At 46.4% G+C, this 18521-nt stretch overlaps 3 protein-coding genes across 8 annotated transcripts in view; 2 read left to right on the top strand and 1 right to left on the bottom strand.

The window, feature by feature from the left end:
* The first annotated feature begins 5 nt into the window (after positions 1-5).
* Positions 6-3572, top strand: IL27 (interleukin 27). Of its 3 annotated transcripts, XM_027863208.1 has the most exons (6): positions 188-202; positions 789-969; positions 2237-2409; positions 2532-2630; positions 3061-3219; positions 3329-3572. In XM_027863208.1, the coding sequence occupies exons 3-6, from the start codon at positions 2332-2334 to the stop codon at positions 3548-3550; spliced, it is 558 nt and encodes a 185-aa protein (XP_027719009.1). In that variant the 5' UTR covers positions 188-202; positions 789-969; positions 2237-2331; the 3' UTR covers positions 3551-3572. The 3 variants fall into 3 exon arrangements, with proteins under 3 accessions (XP_027719007.1, XP_027719009.1, XP_027719008.1); XM_027863206.1 differs by lacking the exon at positions 789-969 and having other exon boundaries at positions 6-202; XM_027863207.1 differs by lacking the exon at positions 188-202 and having other exon boundaries at positions 477-969.
* A 1396-nt stretch (positions 3573-4968) lies between these two features.
* APOBR (apolipoprotein B receptor) lies at positions 4969-10025 on the bottom strand. The gene is made up of 4 exons (XM_027863205.1): positions 9922-10025; positions 5618-9376; positions 5152-5432; positions 4969-5056 (listed from the first exon to the last, which is right to left on the bottom strand). Exons 1-4 carry the CDS (start codon positions 9976-9978, stop codon positions 4987-4989), a joined length of 4167 nt encoding a protein of 1388 aa, XP_027719006.1. The 5' UTR covers positions 9979-10025; the 3' UTR covers positions 4969-4986.
* A 3178-nt stretch (positions 10026-13203) lies between these two features.
* Positions 13204-18521, top strand: part of CLN3 (CLN3, battenin) — a 9092-nt gene continuing 3774 nt past the window's right edge. For 2 of the 4 annotated variants that reach the window (XM_027863215.1, XM_027863214.1), the window contains exons 1-7: positions 13205-13536; positions 14986-15061; positions 16116-16212; positions 17244-17315; positions 17563-17642; positions 18110-18195; positions 18362-18434. In XM_027863215.1, the coding sequence (XP_027719016.1) occupies positions 13494-13536; positions 14986-15061; positions 16116-16212; positions 17244-17315; positions 17563-17642; positions 18110-18195; positions 18362-18434 (527 nt within the window). In that variant the 5' untranslated portion in view covers positions 13205-13493. Of the gene's footprint in view, positions 13537-14960; positions 15062-16115; positions 16213-17243; positions 17316-17562; positions 17643-18109; positions 18196-18361; positions 18435-18521 lie in introns of all 4 variants that reach the window. The other 2 variants (XM_027863216.1, XM_027863217.1) reach the window with 2 other exon arrangements.

The following is an 18521-nucleotide window of genomic DNA, read 5'->3' as shown; positions in this document are numbered from 1 at the left end:
CTATGTTGCCAAAAAAACTCCAGGCCCCCTGACTATGGGAAGGGAAATTACATTTCCCCATTTCAGAGGAGATCGAGAGCAAAGCCGAAAGTGTAAGTAGGAGGGAAACTGAAAGTGGGGGCTGGCCCCCCGTATAAGAACCCCAAGAAGGGGGATGGCTGGTAAGAAAGACATTGGCGGAAGATGAGAGACAGGAGCTGGCGTGAGTCATGGAATAGGGAGTAGACTAATTGAGCCTCTGGAATTGAGGGATTTGGGGATGAAGGGTGGATTTTGGGATGTGTGGGCCAAAGGGTTTGTGGCATAGAACCAAGGACCAAGGGGAAAAGATTCCCTGAAAGAGAAGACAAGATAGAGTTGAAGGGAAAAAGAGGGCACAGTATGGTAAGGCAAGAGGGTGGGGCCCTAGTTCTACTGGAAAGGGGTTACGGGGCAGGCAGGGAGTCTTGCTCCCAATAGAGGACCATGGTGTTGGGGGCAAGGGGCAAGTAAGATCTGTAATGAAACTATAGACCAAGACTGAGTGGAGGAATCTATTTTACTTGGCATAATGAAGTCTAGGGGTCTAAGGGGTAGGAATGGGCTATTTAGGGGCCACTTCAGCTTCTGGTCATAAAGCCCCTAGGTAAGTAGGTTTCTCCATTGAGTTTCAGGCTGTATGACTGCCATCTCACAAACTTGATTCTTTGTAGGGGGAGAAATAGTGGTGCTAGATTTCCTCTTCCAGAACAATATTAAACTGGAATCTAAGAGCTAAGAATCACAGTGGTCCCTCATCCCAAATATAGGACTGTCTGGTTGATCAAGGGGAGTGATGATACTTCAACTCTCTTGATCCCATCCCCTGAAGGGCTTCCCGTGCAACTGAGATGGGAAGAATAAGTCCTCTTGAGTACTGGAACCCAGGATGAACTACACAATGGAGAAGGCAGGAATGGAGAAGGAAAAAGCCAGGTTAAGGTGTAAGAGGTGGGGGCATTCTTTATCTGGGGAGAGGGATGGTTAGAACATGGACAAGGATGAGATCAATGGCAGAGTTTTGGTTTGTATTTAGTGGAGAGTTGGGTAACTCCAGTAATTAAAAGATTTTCTTTTCCTGAAAGAGAAGCCCCAGACCACTAATTCTTTCAGACTCCTATCCCTCTACCCCTTCTACTACTCCCCATTCCTGCCCTCCCACCATCCTTTATTTCTCTTTCCCACCCCCTAATCCTGTCCTTCAAGATTTTTCCCTTCCTCAATCCTTTCCCCTAACTTACATCTTCTGTCTCTCCCTCTGACCCATACCTCTCTCCCCTTCCTTAACCTTTAATCCTCTATCTTTACCTGACCACTTTCCTAACCCTATTATCCCTCCATTCAGTCCCATGCCTGTGTACCCTTCTCCAACTCTCATCCCTTTTTCAACCTTCATTCCTCTGTCCTTACAAGGTTCACCCAAAAGTAACATTCTTCTCTTTGATTTCCACCCCTGTCCTTCTGACCCTATTCTTTGTCCTTACTCCAACATCCACTCATTTTCTCTTCACCTCAACCCTCATCCCTCTGTCCCTCATCCATTGATATTCCCCCAACCCTTTCTCCTGAACCTCCATGGTCTTTCTTCCCCACCTTGTTGTCTGTTAATTTAAAGATTTAGCAAATATTGAAGTACCTTCTCTGTGGAGAGCACTGCGCTAGTATAAAAATTAAATAAAGACCTTTCTCTCATTCATAGAGCTCACAACTTGCATGCATGCACACACACATGCACACACATGGATAGACATTCACATTTCTGTAGTTCTTGCCCCACTAATCCCATCTCTCTTTTCTACTTCTCAATCCTCCATTCCTTTCTCCAAAAGTCCTTTCCCTATCACAGCCTCATTCTATCTGTTCCCTAGATCTCTATCCTTGTTCCTTTTCAACCTCTGATGTTCTAGATCAGGAGGGAATCCAATATATTCTGGGAAGTCTGAGTAGTCCCAATCCTACTGGACCCCCAGATTTACCACCCCTCTATACACACACCTATCCAGCCAGGTAAAAGGGAGCCCAAACTCATTGGTTCCTTGGGATTGGGATGCCCTAGGAGCCCCCTGCCATACTCTGGGAGCCCTGGGCCAGGCTAATCTTTCTCAAAGACCATTAGAGTTGGAGCCAGCTGTGCTCAGCATCCTCTTCAACTGCTCATTCACTCCCTTCTCCCCTGTTCTACTTTCTCCTGATCTCTTGTTCTCTTCCCTTTTTCAAGGATTTAATCTCTTGCTGCTCTCCTTGCTCGTGAGCAAAGCTGTCATCTGGGGGTTCCCATGGCCTCGAGGGCAACCTCCACATGGTTTGCTGGACATGAGGAGTGAGTTCAAGATCAGCCTGAGGCTTGCCAGAAAGCTGCTTTCAGAGATCCGGGGTATTGCCCACCTCTTTGTGAGTCAACAGAATCCAATTGACTAGGGAGTGGAAAAACTTGCTGAGGCTTGGTTGGCAGGAGGTTGGCAAGAAAAGCCACCTTGGAGAGCTCCCCCCCCATTAAACTTTTGCTTCTACAGGCAGATACTCATCTGGTTGGGGTGTCCTTGGACTTCCTACCCCTGAGGGAACAGCTTCCTAATGTTACCATGACATTCAAGACCTGGCTTCAACTTTCAGTAAGTTAGGGAAGAGGATGTGCTGTCAGGGTTGAAGTTGAAGAAGCTCCTGAGGGTGAGGATGGGGTTAGGGTTTTGAGCATGAGGATGATGATGGATGAGGGACTGAGATAGGGAGTAGTGGATAAGACTGAGATGGATAGGATAGGGTGGAGGAGGGGTATGAAGGGCTGGGATATGGGATGAGGATAAGGATAGGATAGAATGGGGATAATGATGAAGGTATAAAATGTGATTGGCAATGGAGGATGAGGAGGGGTTTGAAGTAGTTGCACAGAAGAAGGAATAAAGAAAATGGTGGGCTAGAGATGGAGTTGGTGTTTGAAATGATCTTATGATTGAGTCAAAGCCTGGGTGTCAGGGTTCTGTGTTGAGAACTTTTGATCCCCTGCCTTAACCCTATTTTCCTGTCTGATTCTTCCTTTCCCAGGACCCAGATCGACTTTGTTCCCTTTCCAGACTTCTGGGCCACTTCCAGGATCCTCTAGGAGAACTAGAGAGCCACCAGGGCTGGCAGGGTTCCCTGAGGAAACGGCTGTGGATCGCTCAGCTGGACCTTAGAGACCTGCAGTCACATGTCCATTTCCAGGTGTGGCCACCCTTCCCTCTGCCCTCTAGGCTCACTGATATCCTGAGCAACTCTCTGCTTTTATCCTGGTCTGTGTGAGACCCTCTTGATCACTTGTCTCTTGTCATAGATGAAGGCTACAGGATACAGTCCTCTGGAGCATAAGGAAACACTGGGTCCGGAGGAGAGGGCCTTCGGAAGACTTTCTCTCACTGCGCACCAGGTCTCCTGGCCACAGCTCCTGAGCACCTACCAGCTTCTCCGATCCCTGGAACTAGTCCTTGCCCGAGCTGTCCGAGATTTCCTTCTGCTCTCAAGGGGGATTGCTCACACACAGTCCCTGGCTACTTAAGAAGTACAGTCTTCAACCAAGGAGTGATGACCCTCTACTACCTGTATCACCTTCCAGGATTGTTTCCCTCCCTCCCTTACATTTGGTTTCCAACCTGAGGCCAAGCTTCCTGCCCTGAGCCATTTGGGAGGGAGAGATCCCAGATTTTAGTCCAATTACCCATCCCCTGCCAGTGGTATCATCTCTGGTTAGGAGACTGACTTGTGCCCCTTTGGGTTCTCTTCCATCTCATCTGCTAAGCCCATTCCCATTCCATAATTTAAGAGCCCTTCAAGTTCAGAGAAGATATTTATTTCTTGGATATTTATTTATTTTTCAGGAAAGTGTTGCTTGTATTTATTCTTTTTTGCAAAACAAACAAACAAACAAAAAAAACAAACCAAGGATAGTCTTCCTTCAAGAGTGAGATCATATACTCGTTCTTGGGCAACCTAATAATAAACACTCACAACCCCTCTTTCTCTCTTTCTCCTCTGAGCACATAAGTCCTCTGGGTGGGCCCTATAGCAGAAAGTATGGTCACTTGGGAACAGGAAAATAGAGGGGAGAAAAGCAAAAGGAGATAAAAGCAGAAGGTCTTCAAAGGTAAAGTGCCCATGATCATCTGCTACCCCCTCATTGTCATTGCATGGAGCTCTTCCTTCTCTCTGGGGTAGAACTGTCTTTGAAGGGCCAGTTTGACCTTACTCAGCTGTGGTGGCTGCTGTGGCAACTAGCCTTGCTAGGGTTTTAACAAATGTCCCAGTGCTTCTCTGGGCTACGGCTGCCTTGGGGATGGGGGTGTGTTTGGTGCCCCTGCCTGGTCCTCTTTCCTAGTCCTTTGCTGAAGCTATCTCAAACAACTCCGCTCTAGGTAGCCCAGGCTGACATTCATTCTAGGATCCCTGGGCTTCTGGCACATTCCCTCTCTCCCCTATTTCTTGTTAGGACAGTATGGAGGGAATAATCCACATCTGGACCCTATGTCCTGAGGGGAAGTGGGACTTCCTAAAGTAATAGGGATGATAGGCAGATACCACAAATGAAAGTCAAACCATCATTCTTTCTTTCAGTCTTTGATCTGTGAGCAAATCCTATAATAGCTTTCTAAGGGTCTAGGTATTTGTGTTCAAGGATGGGTGGAGGTAATGGTGGTGGTAAAGCCTTCAAGGGTATGAGACAAATGAATGCAAGTCTCTTTGATTCTTCCTTCAAGCTTCTTCTTCTTCTTTGTTTTCTTCATCTTCTTCTTTTTTCCAATTCCTCACCATCTGGGTGAGATAGGAAAAGCTACCAAGGGCTGGGGCTTCCCTTCTAAGGATCAGAACACATGATTAGAAGTCATCATGAGGTAGGGAGATCACCCCAGGCTTGAAGGTGGGGTTGTGGCCAGAGATCAATGTAAGGGTGGAGAAAGATGGAAGAGGGGAGGGGTATTAGGTTCATGAGACTTCAGGTCACTGGGGCTTGGGCCGTCCCAGACGAGCCTGTAACTCCTGCATCATGCTTGGATGAGCAAGGCCAAACCTGAAGGAGTAAAGATTATGCAGAATTAATAGGTCACGATTGGGTCCCAGGGACTAGCTCTTTTTCCTCCTTCCTCACCCTCACCCACTTCTTACCCATGGCCTAGGGGCCGTTTCCTCGCTGTGACTGGGGTCTCCTCTGGCTTGGGGGGACTTGGCACTGCAGTTTCCTCGGATTGGAGTAGTCTCAGTTTTGAGGCTGGGGATCCCTCATCGGGAAGGAAGCCCAGAGACTCATCGTCATCATCACTGTCACCCTTCTCTGGTGCTGGTGCCCTTCGAAAAGAGGGTCGTGATCGGCGTTGGGAGGCGTTCCTGGAGAGGAGAACTCGACTTCTCGGAATGGAGAGGTCCAGGCATGGACCAGGGATGGGGACCTATGGGAAAGCAAGAGAGAGAGGAATCTTTGGATCATGTCCAAGGTTTGGTCCTAACTGGACCTTGGAATCTCACTAGGTACTTTACTTTATCATTAATATCAATAACGATTATTTAAATTTTAATTATACTTTACAATTATATAGCACTTTACAGTTTTCAAAGTCCTTTTACGTTATCTCACCTCACTCCAGCTGCTCTGGGCTTCATCAGCAGGATTGGGTGCAGGAGACAGTCTTAGCGCTATCGAGTTGGTGGGTGCTGTGGCTTCTGTCTCTCTGTTTTCTGATGCTCCCAGGGCTCCAGAGCCTGTGTCTGCAGCTCCTTCCGTTCCCCTGCCTTGACCAGGCTCAGCTTTCTCTAAGTCCCAGACTCTTCCAGTCTTGTCACTGGATTCCCAGACTCCAGAAGTTTCTGAGTCCTTGTCTCCATCTCCCCAGCCTGCTGCTTTCTCATTGTCAGAGCAGCCAGCAGGCACCAACTCCTCCCTGTTTCCAGCTCCTTGAATGTCTGCCTCTTCTATGTCGTCGCTGCCTTCCATCTTCTCTGTCTCCGGCCTCCTGCCTCCATTAGCCTCTACTTTCTCCATATATTGGTTGTCTGTGGAACTTTCCCCCTCTACAGCATGGCTCCCCCCAGCTTTGGCCTCTGCCTGGGTATTTTCCTCATACCGTTTCTCTTCCTCCTTGGACCAGGTACTCTCAGAGTTCACACCCTGGTCTCCAACCCCCTTCTCTGTTTCCCTGTTTTCCTTGCCCTCTTCAGGCTTTTTCTCTGACTTGATTTGCCCCTCCTTCATCTCTTCCTCCTTCTTAAGCTCCACATCCTTGTTGGTCATTGCTCTCTGTATCTCTGCTCCCTGACAGAAGGCAGATTTCTCTTTTTCACTGTTGCTCCCTGCCTCCTCTTTCTCAGCTATCAAGGATTCTTCAGCATCTGCTGAGCCTGTTCCTTGGCCTCCCTCAGATTCTTTCCCTCCCCTCTCCCAGGTTCTCTCAGCCTCTGATTCTTCTACAACTTGGTCTCTCTCAGTCATTCTCTTGGTTGCTTGGCATTCTTCAGTTCCTTCAGCCTCCCAGAAGCCTTTATTTTCTTCCTCCAGTGCTTCCCTGTCTCCAACCTCTAATAAATTTGAACCTAGACTTTCTCTAGTTTCTGTTCTTTCCTGGCTAGTTGCCTCTTCTGAGTCCCAACCACTTTGGATTTCCTTCCAGTCTCTTTTCATCTTCTGCTCTGTCTCCTGGCTTCTTCCAGCCTCAGCCTCCTTTAAATTCAGGTCTACTTTCTCATTTACTATCTCAGTATTCCATGGGCTTCCAGCATTTCCTTCCCAGACTTCTTCAGCCTCTCTATCTAATGCTCTGCTACTTTTATTCTCCCTCTCCTGACTTCCCTCAACCTCCTTCATCTCCTGGCTTCTTATGACCTCTCCTTCTGTCTCCCAGTATTCTTTAGCTTCCATTGCTTCCCTTTCCTGGAGTTTTCTGGCTTCAGACTCTTCCATTTTATGGCCTCTATCAACCTGTGCCTCTTGGCCTCCCTCAAACTCCTTCTCCCAAACTTCCCTGACTTCTTTTTCCTCCATCTCTGGTTCTGTTGTCCCAGCCTCCTTGGCCCCCCAGCCTGTTTTAACTTCTGCCTTTGGGACTTCTTGCTGTTTGAACTCTTGGCTTCCCTTAGCCTCCCAGTTTCCCTTGTCTTTTCTAGTCTGGGGTGTGAAAACTTCTTCCTCACCCTCACAGCCTCCCTTGTCTTCTATTTCTGTCACTTGGCCACTCACAAACTCTCCTTCCATTATCTTCCAGCTTTTTACTACAACTAAATCCTGTTTTTTCACCTCTTGGACATTTCCATTCTCTGTGTTCTTAATATTTTGGGCACTATAGGCTTCCATCTCACAGCCCTTCAGGGTCTCTCTCTCTGGAATTCTGAACGGTTCCTCCTCTTTTCCTTTGGCTTCTTCCTCCATTAGATCCTGGACTCGCTTGGGCTCTTTCTCTGTCTCTTGGGCTCTCCCACTTTCTGATTCCATGTTCCAGTTTCTCCCAATCTCAGTGTTCTGGTCTTTCCTGTCCTCCTCTGTCCCATAGCTTCCATTGTCCTTTGTGTCTAACTCTTGGCTTTTTCCCACCTCTGCCTCTTTCATTAACTTGGCTCCCTCTACCTCTTTTTCTGGCCTTGTTACCCAAATCTCATTTGAGTCCTCTATTCTTTCTGTCTCCCCAACTTCCTGGGGCCTCTCAGATGCAATCTCCCAGCCTCCCATGACTTCCTTAGCCTCCACTGACTCTATCTCCTTGCTCCTACTAACATTATCGAGTGTTCCCTCCCAGACTGTAGTCTCCTGAATGTCCTGGCCTCCATTTTGCTCTTTCTGATTCTCACAGCTTTCCCCAGCCTCTCCCTCCAAGCCCCAACTTCCTTCAGCTTCCATCCCTGATTCTAGAACTTTCACAATCTTCTTTTTTTCCAGGACCCAGAAGTCTGTCACTTCTTCCTCTCTCCCTGTTTTTTGGATTTGAACTTGCTCTGGGAATGGGTTTTCCTCAGTCTCTCTCTCCTTATCTTTCTTCTTCTCCCAGTCTTTCCCAGCTGCTTCTTCTGTGTCCCAGCCCCTTCGAATCACCTCCATGTTCCATTCTCCACTGATCTCCATATCCTCTGCCTTCCAGGTTTCCTCAGCTTCTTTTTTTGGACTTGTTTCTGCTGTCTTTGACTTTACAGCTTCCCTGGCCTCAGCTTTCTCTATGACTGAAGTTATCCAGACCTCAGATTTTATGTTGTCTTCTCTCTCAGTCTTTTCTCCTGGCTCCTGGATTCCTTGTAGTTTTTCTATATCTATATCCACTGGCTTTACACCTTGGACTTCCCAAGCCACTTTCTTTTCTATTTCCTTTTTTGCACATCTGATCTCAATCTTCTCAGCCTCCCAAGCTACCTTGACCTCATGCTTCTCTAACTCCTGTTTTTCAGGAGTTTCTACTTTCTCATCTTTCCCAAATCCTACCCCCAGTGCTCTATCAGGTCCCTTCTTGGTCTCATGACTTTTCCTGGTTTCCATTTCTGTCTTCTGGCCATTCCCTGGCTCTCCTTTTTTCATCCTCTGGGCTTTCTCACTTTCTCTTGTCTCTTGCCAATCTCTGATATTTCCTTCTGCCTCCTGTGTTTGCCTGTCCTTTTCCTTCTCCCACATTATTCCATACTCAGACTCCATCCCGAAGGCTATCAAAGTCCTTTCTTCAAGATCTCCTGGCTTTATCTCCTTGACTTCTTCCTTCTGTTCTCCCACAGGCTCAGTTTCCTCCCTTTCCCAGTAGTTCTCAGCCTTCCCTACACTGACTTCCTTCTTATGAGGCTCTTGATTTTTCTTGCCCTGTGCTTTTGGCTCTCTGCCACCCTTTTCTTCTGAGGCAAATCCTTCTGTCCCCGGGTATCCTTCAGCCAAGAGTGCTTCCTTTTTGCATTCTCTAGCCTCTACTGCATCTGTCTTTTGACCTTGCTTGGGCTCTGCTCCTCGGACTTCTATCTTGTCGTTCCCTCTGATCTCTCCTTTAACCTCTTTGGAATTCTCGTTGCTGCTGTCCCAAGTTCTACAGACCCTGGTCGTCTCCTCACTCAGGCATGCCCCAGTCTCTTTCCCTATCTCCCAGATTCCCTCAGCCTCTGATTCCTGGATTTCCCTGGCCTTTTTTTCTTTCCCTTTCTCCAAAGCCTCTCCGGACTCGGACCCTCTAGAGGGAAAAGCATCTTCCAGATCTCTGGGGCTGATCCCTTCCTCTTCCAGTGCTCCCTTACACTCCTTCGCTTGCTGGCCCCCTTCTGCAGTCATTTCCCAGAGCTCCTCCCCTCTCCCCCCATCTCTCCTGCTGAGGTTCTCCTCCCTTTCCTCTGCAGAGGGAACTGCGTCCCCTAAGAAGTAGGAAGCAAAGGTGCTTAGGGAGTCCTGGAATGAGAAAAGGAGGCAGGGATGAAGTATGAGGGCAGAGAATAGTGACCTCCCTCACCTCAACTTTTTGTTCCAGCTACATCATGATTCTAGGGGGAAAGAGAAACTGTGGGTACCAGGACAAGAAGAGTGAGGAGCTCAGTTTAGAGAGGTGTTTCAACAGAAAGAAGAGAGAGAGAGAGAGCTAGCAAAGGCAAGGCAGCTATGAGAGGTCTGCGGAAAGTGGGGGAGGGAATAAGATACAGTAAGTCCTGCAGGAAGAGAAAGGACAACACAAACAGTAGGCATAAAAAGAAAAGTGAGTCTGTGTTGAGAGTGAAGGTGATTGTTATCAGGGAAATTGGAACAAAGAAGAGATAGAGGTCTGGGTTTCCAGGAGGAAAAGGTTCTTTTAACTGGGACAGGAATCAGGGATCTTGTTGGGGTAAGAAATCTGATTCCCCAAAAGCATAGATCTAGGATTCTGGGTTGGGGAAAGGGTGTTTGACCTCACATGTTAGGGAAAGGGGTCTAAAACCCTGACATCTCCTTGCCCCTCTCACCAGAGCATCCCTCAGGGCACGGTGCACCCCAGGGAAGTGAAGTCTCAGGAGTTCCATCGGTCTGTCTTTTTGTCCAAGCAGAAAGCCTGTAATGACCTTCCCCTCCTCAGTCATCCTACCTTCCCCCTAGTGTTGCTACTTCCTTTTCTGCCCTGACCCCTCCCATTCACCCCCAAACACCATAGGCTATAGAGTCCTGTACTTCAATAAATACAAAACTGTACCTGCCCCCTTTAAATCTGGGAGCTGTAAGTGCATGGACAGGCTGCAGGATACAAATTGGGGAGAGGGGACCTAAGGCTGGAGAGAAAAGAAAAGAGCAGAAAGCTGTCCCGATTGGGGAGGGTGGGGATAAGAAACATGGAAACTAAAGCTTTGGTGACTCAACTTCTTGTGCTAATACACCTCAGCTGTTTCAGCACCCCCTAGCCCCAACTCAAACCACAGGCCCCTCTGGGAGAGGAAGTTGGGGTTTGTGGTTCCTGCTTCCATCTAAGATGAGGGACTGTGAGTGGGGGAAGGGGAAACAAATGGAGTAAGAACAGTGAGTTTAGTGCCCGTGGGAAGTCAAGGCAAAGGTTACCAGCTTCACCTTAGCCCTCCAATCTTGCTGGATGAAATTCTCAATGTGACACCCATGGACCCATGCTAGTATCTAGGGCACTGATGGGAATTGAGAAACATGTGCTCACTCTAAGTCAAATAGAAGACTGAGCTCAAGAAATGGCAGCTTAGACAGTAGCAAAGTACTTCAAGAATCAGATGTCACATTAGCTTAAGGGCTTCTGCTGGGTATTTGATTGCCGATGTGGGTCTGATTTATATAAGGACTGAGATGGTCCTGGGACTATGAACTAAAAAAGAGTTGAGCCCACTTCCCCAGTGGTCAAAGAGCACCAACAGATGGCAGTAGAGCTTGGGGGAGAACAGCCTAACAGAAGACATCAGTATCATTTATCACAGCTTGATGACATCATCAGAACAGATAACATGAGCAGTCCTATGGGGGAAAAGCAAATGGTAGGTTTAGAGGCAGAGAACTATAATCAGAAGGACTTTGGAGTGTATTGATATGTGTGTTCCCTCTCTAACCAGTAGAAAAAAACAAATGTGAAAATCTGTAGGTTCCTGTGTATGGGCAAAGGTTTTTTTTTTCTCCTTGTCATTTATCTTGCTATGCTATTTAATTAGTATCTTTTCTTTTAAACTAATGTGTCTTCTGGTTGGTCTAGTAAAAAGGAAATTGGCACATAAGAGTTATGATTTTGAATAGATGCCGGCTCAAGGCATGCCTTCGGCCTGGGGTTGCTTTCTTGGGACCCTACATTCAATTCAAGAGAATTCTGGGTCACAAAGTGTAGGGGGGGCAAGTGAGGGGAAGTCAGAGTTCAGAGCACTGAATTCTTTTGGGGGATGCCTAGAACACTTCCTGGGGCAGAGTGAGGGACTCTGGACTGTAATTGGTAGATGCTGGAACTCTATGCCTATATTGTGGGAGGGAGGGTCCTGTTAGTAGATGACAGACTTTTTAGTCATATTTAACAGGGAGAGGTGGGGTTTGGGAGGGATAAAACCTCAGTGAAAGGCATCGTAATATAGTAAAAAGTGAATTGGATGCAGGACATTTTTTTTTTGCATGACTTCATATTTGCTGCAAGGGTTTTGTTTTCTAAAGGAGGATGTGAAAAGAAAATAATTTTTCATTAATTAAAAACATTTTAAAAATGCATTAGATTTGGGTCAGAAGACTATGATTTGAATTCTAGTGCTGTTACTTACTACCTCTGTGACCCGCAACAAATTGCTCTGGGATACAGTTTCTTCATCTCTATGACAAGGGGCTGGCTACATGACCTCTGAGATTCTTTCTAGACCCAAATCTATGATCCTTTGATCCCGTTCTGAGCTCTGAGGTCATCTACAAAGCAGGGTTGGTTTATTTTCTTCTGTTTTTGGTGAGGGGCAGGGCTCCTGTAGCAGTTTGGTAGTGTATCTGTTTCCACTTGTTAATGCACCCTCTGGCAGTGTATTGGAGTACATTCAAGCACTTTTGCTTTAACACCTAAGTTCCCTTCTAATTCTAATTCAATTCAATGGATGTAAAGGTAAGTACAATGATTGAACAGGTTGGTTGTTTTTTTTTCTGACTAGGGTACGAGAGTAGGGGAGCAGGGTTTTTAATAGTCACCCAGAGTGAAATCTTAAGATATGCCACCAGTGCGCAGTCGAGGGAGCTTTGGCTATCGCTACCCGGGGCTTGCTTTCTCGTGGGTGCTTTTTCTTCTAGCCTGGATCTCTAGGCTTACACTGGAAAATACCTTCACCTCCTTCTAGGCTAAGTCTAGGCTTTACAATGGAAAATCATCATCACGCAATATTTCATAAATTTACCACAATTGTCTCCTGTCCCTGTTCCGTATTGTCTAATCTCCTTCCCACATATGTGATCCAAAAGAAAAACACACTGGTATTATTGTTTATATTTACTGAAGGAAATTTAAATTAAAAAGTATCAGATTACAATCTTTACGAGGGGTGGGGGAGAGAGAATCATTATCCTCATTTTATAGATGAAGAAACTGAGGTCCTGCCAAGGATCTCACAGCTAGTGTCTAAAGTTGGATTTGAACTCAGGTTTTTCTGACCTGAGAGATTCAGCGCTGCACCTAATTGTCACCGAGCTGCCACAAGAAATGTTAACATTTATTTCGCCCTTTAAGGCTTACAAATCACTTTAACAACAATCCATCAAAGCTGGAAGAGGTTAAGACCAGGCCATATGGCTAGCTAGGGTCGGGGCGGGATTGCATTTAGGCTCTGCCTCACAGTTCACTACTTGGCCCACCCTCTCACAATACGAAGTGGGGTGTGACAAGGGGCAAAGGAGAGAGGACCAGGAGAGCTCCTGTGAGATGCTCTGTGAAGACTGCAGGAGGGAGGGATCGCATTCACTTCTTGCTCTATCTACGTTAGGATTTTAAAGGTAAAGGATCGCAGCGGGACGCAGCCATCTTTGTTCCTAGCAAGTGGTCGGGGAGGGGGCCTCCCTGACTCCAACTGGCAATGGACCAAACGGCTCTGGAGCCACAAAAGGGCAAGCAAGGTTCACGGCAGGTCCGACCCCGCCAGTCAGGACGTCCATGAGCTCGGCTCTGCCGCTAGCTGCCTGCCCGCCCGGCCCTGCCTCGGGGCGCTCCCTTGGGCCCCTCTCTGAGTGTCTTAGCTGAGGACTAGAGTCTGCCGGGAGGAACCGGATGGGAGGCTCCACCTGACCGGAAGCGCCTCGCGAAGATCACATGACTCCTAAACTGGTACCTGTTTGTTGCTTGCCCGGGTCTTCTCTGCACTGGCTCGAAGTGCCTGAGGGGTGGGCGCTGGCCAGCTAGCTTATATGGGGCGACGGTAGCCACGTCCTGCAGCCTCGGAGGAGGAGGAAAGACGCCCGACTGGAGAGCGAGTGGGTCAGCTGGCCTGGCCCAGTACCTCCCTTTTGCCCCTCGGAAGTCGGATGAGACCGCCGGGATCTCCTGTCCGGGGCCAGGCTTTGACCGCTGGTGATTGCAGACCCCACCATGGCGTCTGCGGACACGTGGCAGCAGCATTCAGATTCAGAGAGTGAGTATTTCCTGACCAAGGGCCCCTCTGGGATTCTGCTCCCGGCGTCTGATGTCCAGAGAGACCCGGACAGGCCTGGATAACGAGTATGGTCATCCCATGTTGCCGATAAGCACGGAGTGGGGTGATGGTGGAAAGAGTGCTGATGTGGTCAGGTCCGAGTTCGAATCCTCCCTAAACCCCTGTGGTCACCTCTGTGAAGTAGAGAATGTTGTTTCACCCCCCCCCCCCCGGGCTTCATCTTCCTCATAAAACGCGAGATGAGGAGGGGAAGAGATAGGAATGGCCTAAAGTACCTTCCAACTCTAAATCTACAATTTCATTCATTCATTCATTTATTTATTTAGGCTAGGCAGTGGGGTTAAGTGACTTGCCCAGGGTCACACAGCTAGTAAGTGTCAAGTGTCTGAGGCCAAATTTGAACTCAGGTCCTCCTGACTCCAAGGCCAGAGCTCTATCCACTGGGCCACCTAGGTGCCCCCTAAATTTACAATTTTATGAATGCAATAAGTTCAGTGACTTTGTGAAGTGACTTACCCAATATTACATAGCTAGGGGAATATCTGAGCTAGAATTTGAATCCAGATCTCTACTACAAGCCCAGCAGTTTTTCCTTTATCCTGTAGCTGTTCTTTGATGGGTGGATCATTCCTCTCTGGAGCTCCCATTTCCTTATCTGTAAAATGGTTATGATAATAGGGCAATGTCTACTTTACAAAGTCGTTTTAAGGAAAGTGCTTTAAAACTTAAAACCATATAAGAATTAGTTCATAGTATTTGTAACAGTGCCTTTAGTACCTATTTCACGCAGTTAAATGTAAGCACCTTGAGGATATGGTTTGTCTCAACTTTTGTATGTCTCCCCAGCACAGCTTAATTTTGGTAGATTGCTATTAGATTTTGGATCAGATGAGATTATGTGTATAAAACACTTGATAAGCCTTTAGAGCCAAAATGATATTAATAACCCAGCTATTGTATATCAAATAGCCCATTCACAGCTCATAATACTGAGCTGCAATTGATAGAATTTGAGGATTGAAGTGAACTTCTCTCCATCCACACATCCCATGCTTTCCTGAATTTGTATTTTTGGACATGTATTTTGGGAGGGTATCCCTTTGTTAACTCCTAGCTCTTTCTATGGAAATGCTACCCATTCTCCAAGGCTAGGTTTCTTTTTGAAGCCTTCCTGGATTCCCCATAGTTTAAAAAAAATTTTTTTTCAGACCTCACATACATCTTTGTACAGTCTTGTGCATTTATAATTTATTTTACATTATAGTTATTTGTATATAAGTTAGAGCTTTTCTCCTAGGCAATACATTCCACAAGAGCAAGGACAGCTCCCCCCCCCCCAATGCCTAACACAGGATATTGTATATAATAGGTGCTGAATAATTGCTTGCTAAATTGAATTAAAGATTCTTTTTGTCCTTCCTCTCCTAGGAGAGGAGCTTCTTCCTAGAAATTCCCATGAACCAGAGACTCAGTCTGTCCACTGGAGAAACCTGATAGGTTTTTGGTGAGTGACTGTGGGAGAAATCAGAGGGTATAGAGGAGAAGGGACCAGAGTGGACCCCAGGAGGAGGAGCGAAATGGACAGAGGTAGGTTAGGAAAAGAAAAAGTAGAGGGGTGAAGGAATAAAGTGGATGAGAGAGGAGAAGGACAGAAGTTAAGAAATAATTCCTACCCTGAAGCAGCTTATAGTCTAGGTGTTTAGATGGAATGAATGAATGAACGAATGAGGGTTGGGGAACCATTTATTCAGTAAAAACTCTGGGAATATAAATAGTTTTCTGTTTCTGCAAGACAGTCCCTGCTTTCAAAGAGCATACGTTCCAACAGGGGGAAACAAAATAGAATATAAATACATGAAAAGTTGAATTGTAGTTGAAGATTTTGTGTTAAGAATATGTTGGCTCATTTAACTCAATCCATTCATTTTACAGATTAGGGAGGTGAAATCTGTAGAGGAACTTAGTGGCAGAACCAGTATTTAATGCACAGCTTTGCACTTAGTAGGCTCTTTATATAAAGTTAATGAGTAATGAATAAACTGGGGCTAGGACTTGGGTCTCCTGACTCCAAATCTAATCTTTCTTTCCCTATGCTACCCAGATCTTAGAGATCTTTTCTTTACATAGTCTAACAGTTGAGGCTGATATACAGAGAAGTGAAGTTGTTTGGCCAAGTGTGTTGCAGTAGAGCTGAGACTGCAACTCTAAGGACAGTAATAGGATCTCTATCACAAAGCAGTATATGCTAAGAATTAAATTAGTAGTAGGCCAGATAGGTGCCCTGTGTTGTTAGAGTATGAAACAGTTGCTTCCCGGTAGGATAGTCAAAGGGGCCTTCGTGGAAGAGTAGGGATTCAATCTGAGCCTTTGAGAAATTGGAGAAAGGGACAGGAAGAGCAGAGAAGAAAGAGGAAAAACAATGGAAGTCATTTTGTAAATAGTAAAATGTTGGTAGCTGGGTGTGGTGAGGAGGTAAAAGCTGGTTAGAGAGAAATAGACAGCAAAAAGGGTTCAGAAGGAAGTTGTCTTCTGAGCGATGCTTCCCTTTTCACCTCTAGGCTCCTAGGTCTTTGCAACAACTTCTCCTATGTGGTGATGCTCAGTGCTGCACATGACATCCTCAAGAACCAGAGGGCACCTGAAAATAACAGCCATGTGAGTTACCAGTTATAATAGGGCTTCCAGTTTAAAGCTGGAAGGGACCTTAAGCATCATCTAGGTATTCTAGACAACGGAGGGTCATCCTTATCTTTCAGAGGTGGAAACTGGGGCCACAAAGGCTAATCCACAGTTACACGTTGAATTACTGGCAAGAACAGCATTCATTCATTGATTTATGTAGCATATTGAGCACTGATTATGCTATGGGCTTATGTATTGATAAATAGGGCAAGTAGGTGGCACAGTGGATAGAGTCAGGAAAACTCATCTTCCTGAGTTTACATCTGGCCTCAGACACTAGCTGTGTGACCCTGGCCAAGTCACTTAAGTTCTCTTTGTCTTAATCCACTGAAAAAGGAAATGGCAAACCACTCCAGAATCTTTGCCGAGAAAAACCCATATAGGGTCAGAATAGTCAGACGCGGCTAAACGACTGAATAACAACAAGGGGAGAAGAGTATGAATGTAATATGAAGGGCAGTTTCCTAATAATCAAATGAAGGTTCCAGAGAGCACAGTGTAATGTTAGGATAGAGTGGGATAAGGATATGGGAGGGATGGGGCAGACATGGATGGATATGAAGGGGAATGGGGAGTGGTGGCCAGAGAAAGGAACTTTCTCCCTAGACAGCCTTAGACTTAGAACACGGGGATTCTGAGTAGATACATAGAGCTGTAAATTGTCACTTGTCACACCCTTCTCTAGAGCATTGGTATTTGTTCCCTCAGTAAGAGGTAGAAAGCATGGGATGGGAAGGGGAGAGGAGAGACCTTCATAATGGTCAGGGTTGGGAGGAGGGGAGTACTAGGGCTTGGCTCATTGTAAAAGGGTGAGGTTTGAGGTACTTAACCTTCAATCTTCAGTCTTGGTCAGTTTACCCCAGTGCTAGATCCATCATTGAGTAGATTACCTCCCCCAGAGTTGGGGGAAGGTTGCTCTGAGAAAATTGCTTTGAAATACTCTACAAAGGAGTAGCAGTTCTTGTTAAGACATTGGCTAACAGACTTTTCCTTTCTTCATTCAGGTGGATCCAGAGCCAACACCCACTTCTCACAACAGTACATCTCGATATGACTGCAACCCTGTGTCGACAGCTGTGAGTGTCCTTCATGATCCCCTGAAGCCTTCTACTCCAGTCCCCATTTCACCTAGTTAAGGTCCTGTAGCTCTGAGTGCCCTGCCGTTCTGGCAACTAAAAGAAATCTGTCTATCTACTCCATACAAGACAGCCTTTTTTACTTTCTGTGCTCTGACTCATCAGGGTAATCTTTGATCTCTGGGGCCCTGGCCCTGGATTATCCAAAGGGTTAAGAATGAAATCTTATTTATAATTTCTATCCTAGGCTGTCCTCCTGGCTGATATTCTGCCTACATTCATTATCAAGATGCTTGCTCCTTTCGGCCTTCACTTGCTGCCCTACAGGTCTGCAGCACATGGGGGTAGGGTAGAAATGAAAAGGAGGAAGATGGTATAGTTTAGTGTGACTTCAGGCATGTCACTTAATTTGTCTAGGCCTCAGTTTCCTCATTTGTGAAATAAGGTTGGAGCAGATGATCTCTTTCATTCCTTTTCACTCTAAACCGTATGATTCTGTGGAAGTGCACTGGCCTGGAGACCTGGGCAGTGGTTCTAGCTCCATGTCTGGTTGTATGACTTTGAGCCAATCACTTGTGTGTATTCTTCAGTTTCTTCTTCTTTAAAATAGGAGGTTTGGTCTAGGTGTCACTAAGGTCTCTTCTGCTTCTAAGTGACTTTAAGATGGGATCTGGGTGGTAAGGGGGAGGAAGAGAAGCAGAATGCTGGAAACAGGTAAAAAAGGTCATGATCTGAGAGTTCAGTGGGGTTAAAATTGGAGGAGGGAAGGACTAATTGATCACCTTTCTCTCTAGCCCTCGAATTATCCTTTGTGGGGCCTGTACTGCTAGTAGCTTCCTTCTGGTTGCCTTTTCCCAGGAAGTTATGACCAGCCTAAGTGGTGAGTTGTGTGGTTGGGAGACTAGACCACAGGAGGGTTTAGTTTGTACGATTGTGGGGTGGCAGGGTTAGGGCAAAATGACACAAGGTCAGGGCTACATGAGGAGAAAGATTTGGTCAATTCCATGGGGCTGACCCCTTCTCTGTCCCCACCTTCCTATCTCTAGGTGTGGTCCTGACTAGTATTTCCTGTGGACTGGGGGAGATAACCTTTCTAGCCCTTACTGCCTTTTACCCCAGGTAAATTGAGTGAAGGGAAAGAGTTTGAGGCAGGGTTTTTCCTTTTTTTTTTTTTTTTTTTTTTTTTTTTTTTTTTTTTTTTTTTTT

This window comes from Vombatus ursinus, unplaced genomic scaffold (genome assembly GCF_900497805.2).
Source record: "Vombatus ursinus unplaced genomic scaffold, bare-nosed wombat genome assembly UNPS02014770.1, whole genome shotgun sequence".
NCBI lineage: Eukaryota > Metazoa > Chordata > Mammalia > Diprotodontia > Vombatidae > Vombatus > Vombatus ursinus.
Note: the sequence above shows the minus strand (reverse complement) of the source record. Positions and strands in the feature narration are given on the sequence as shown.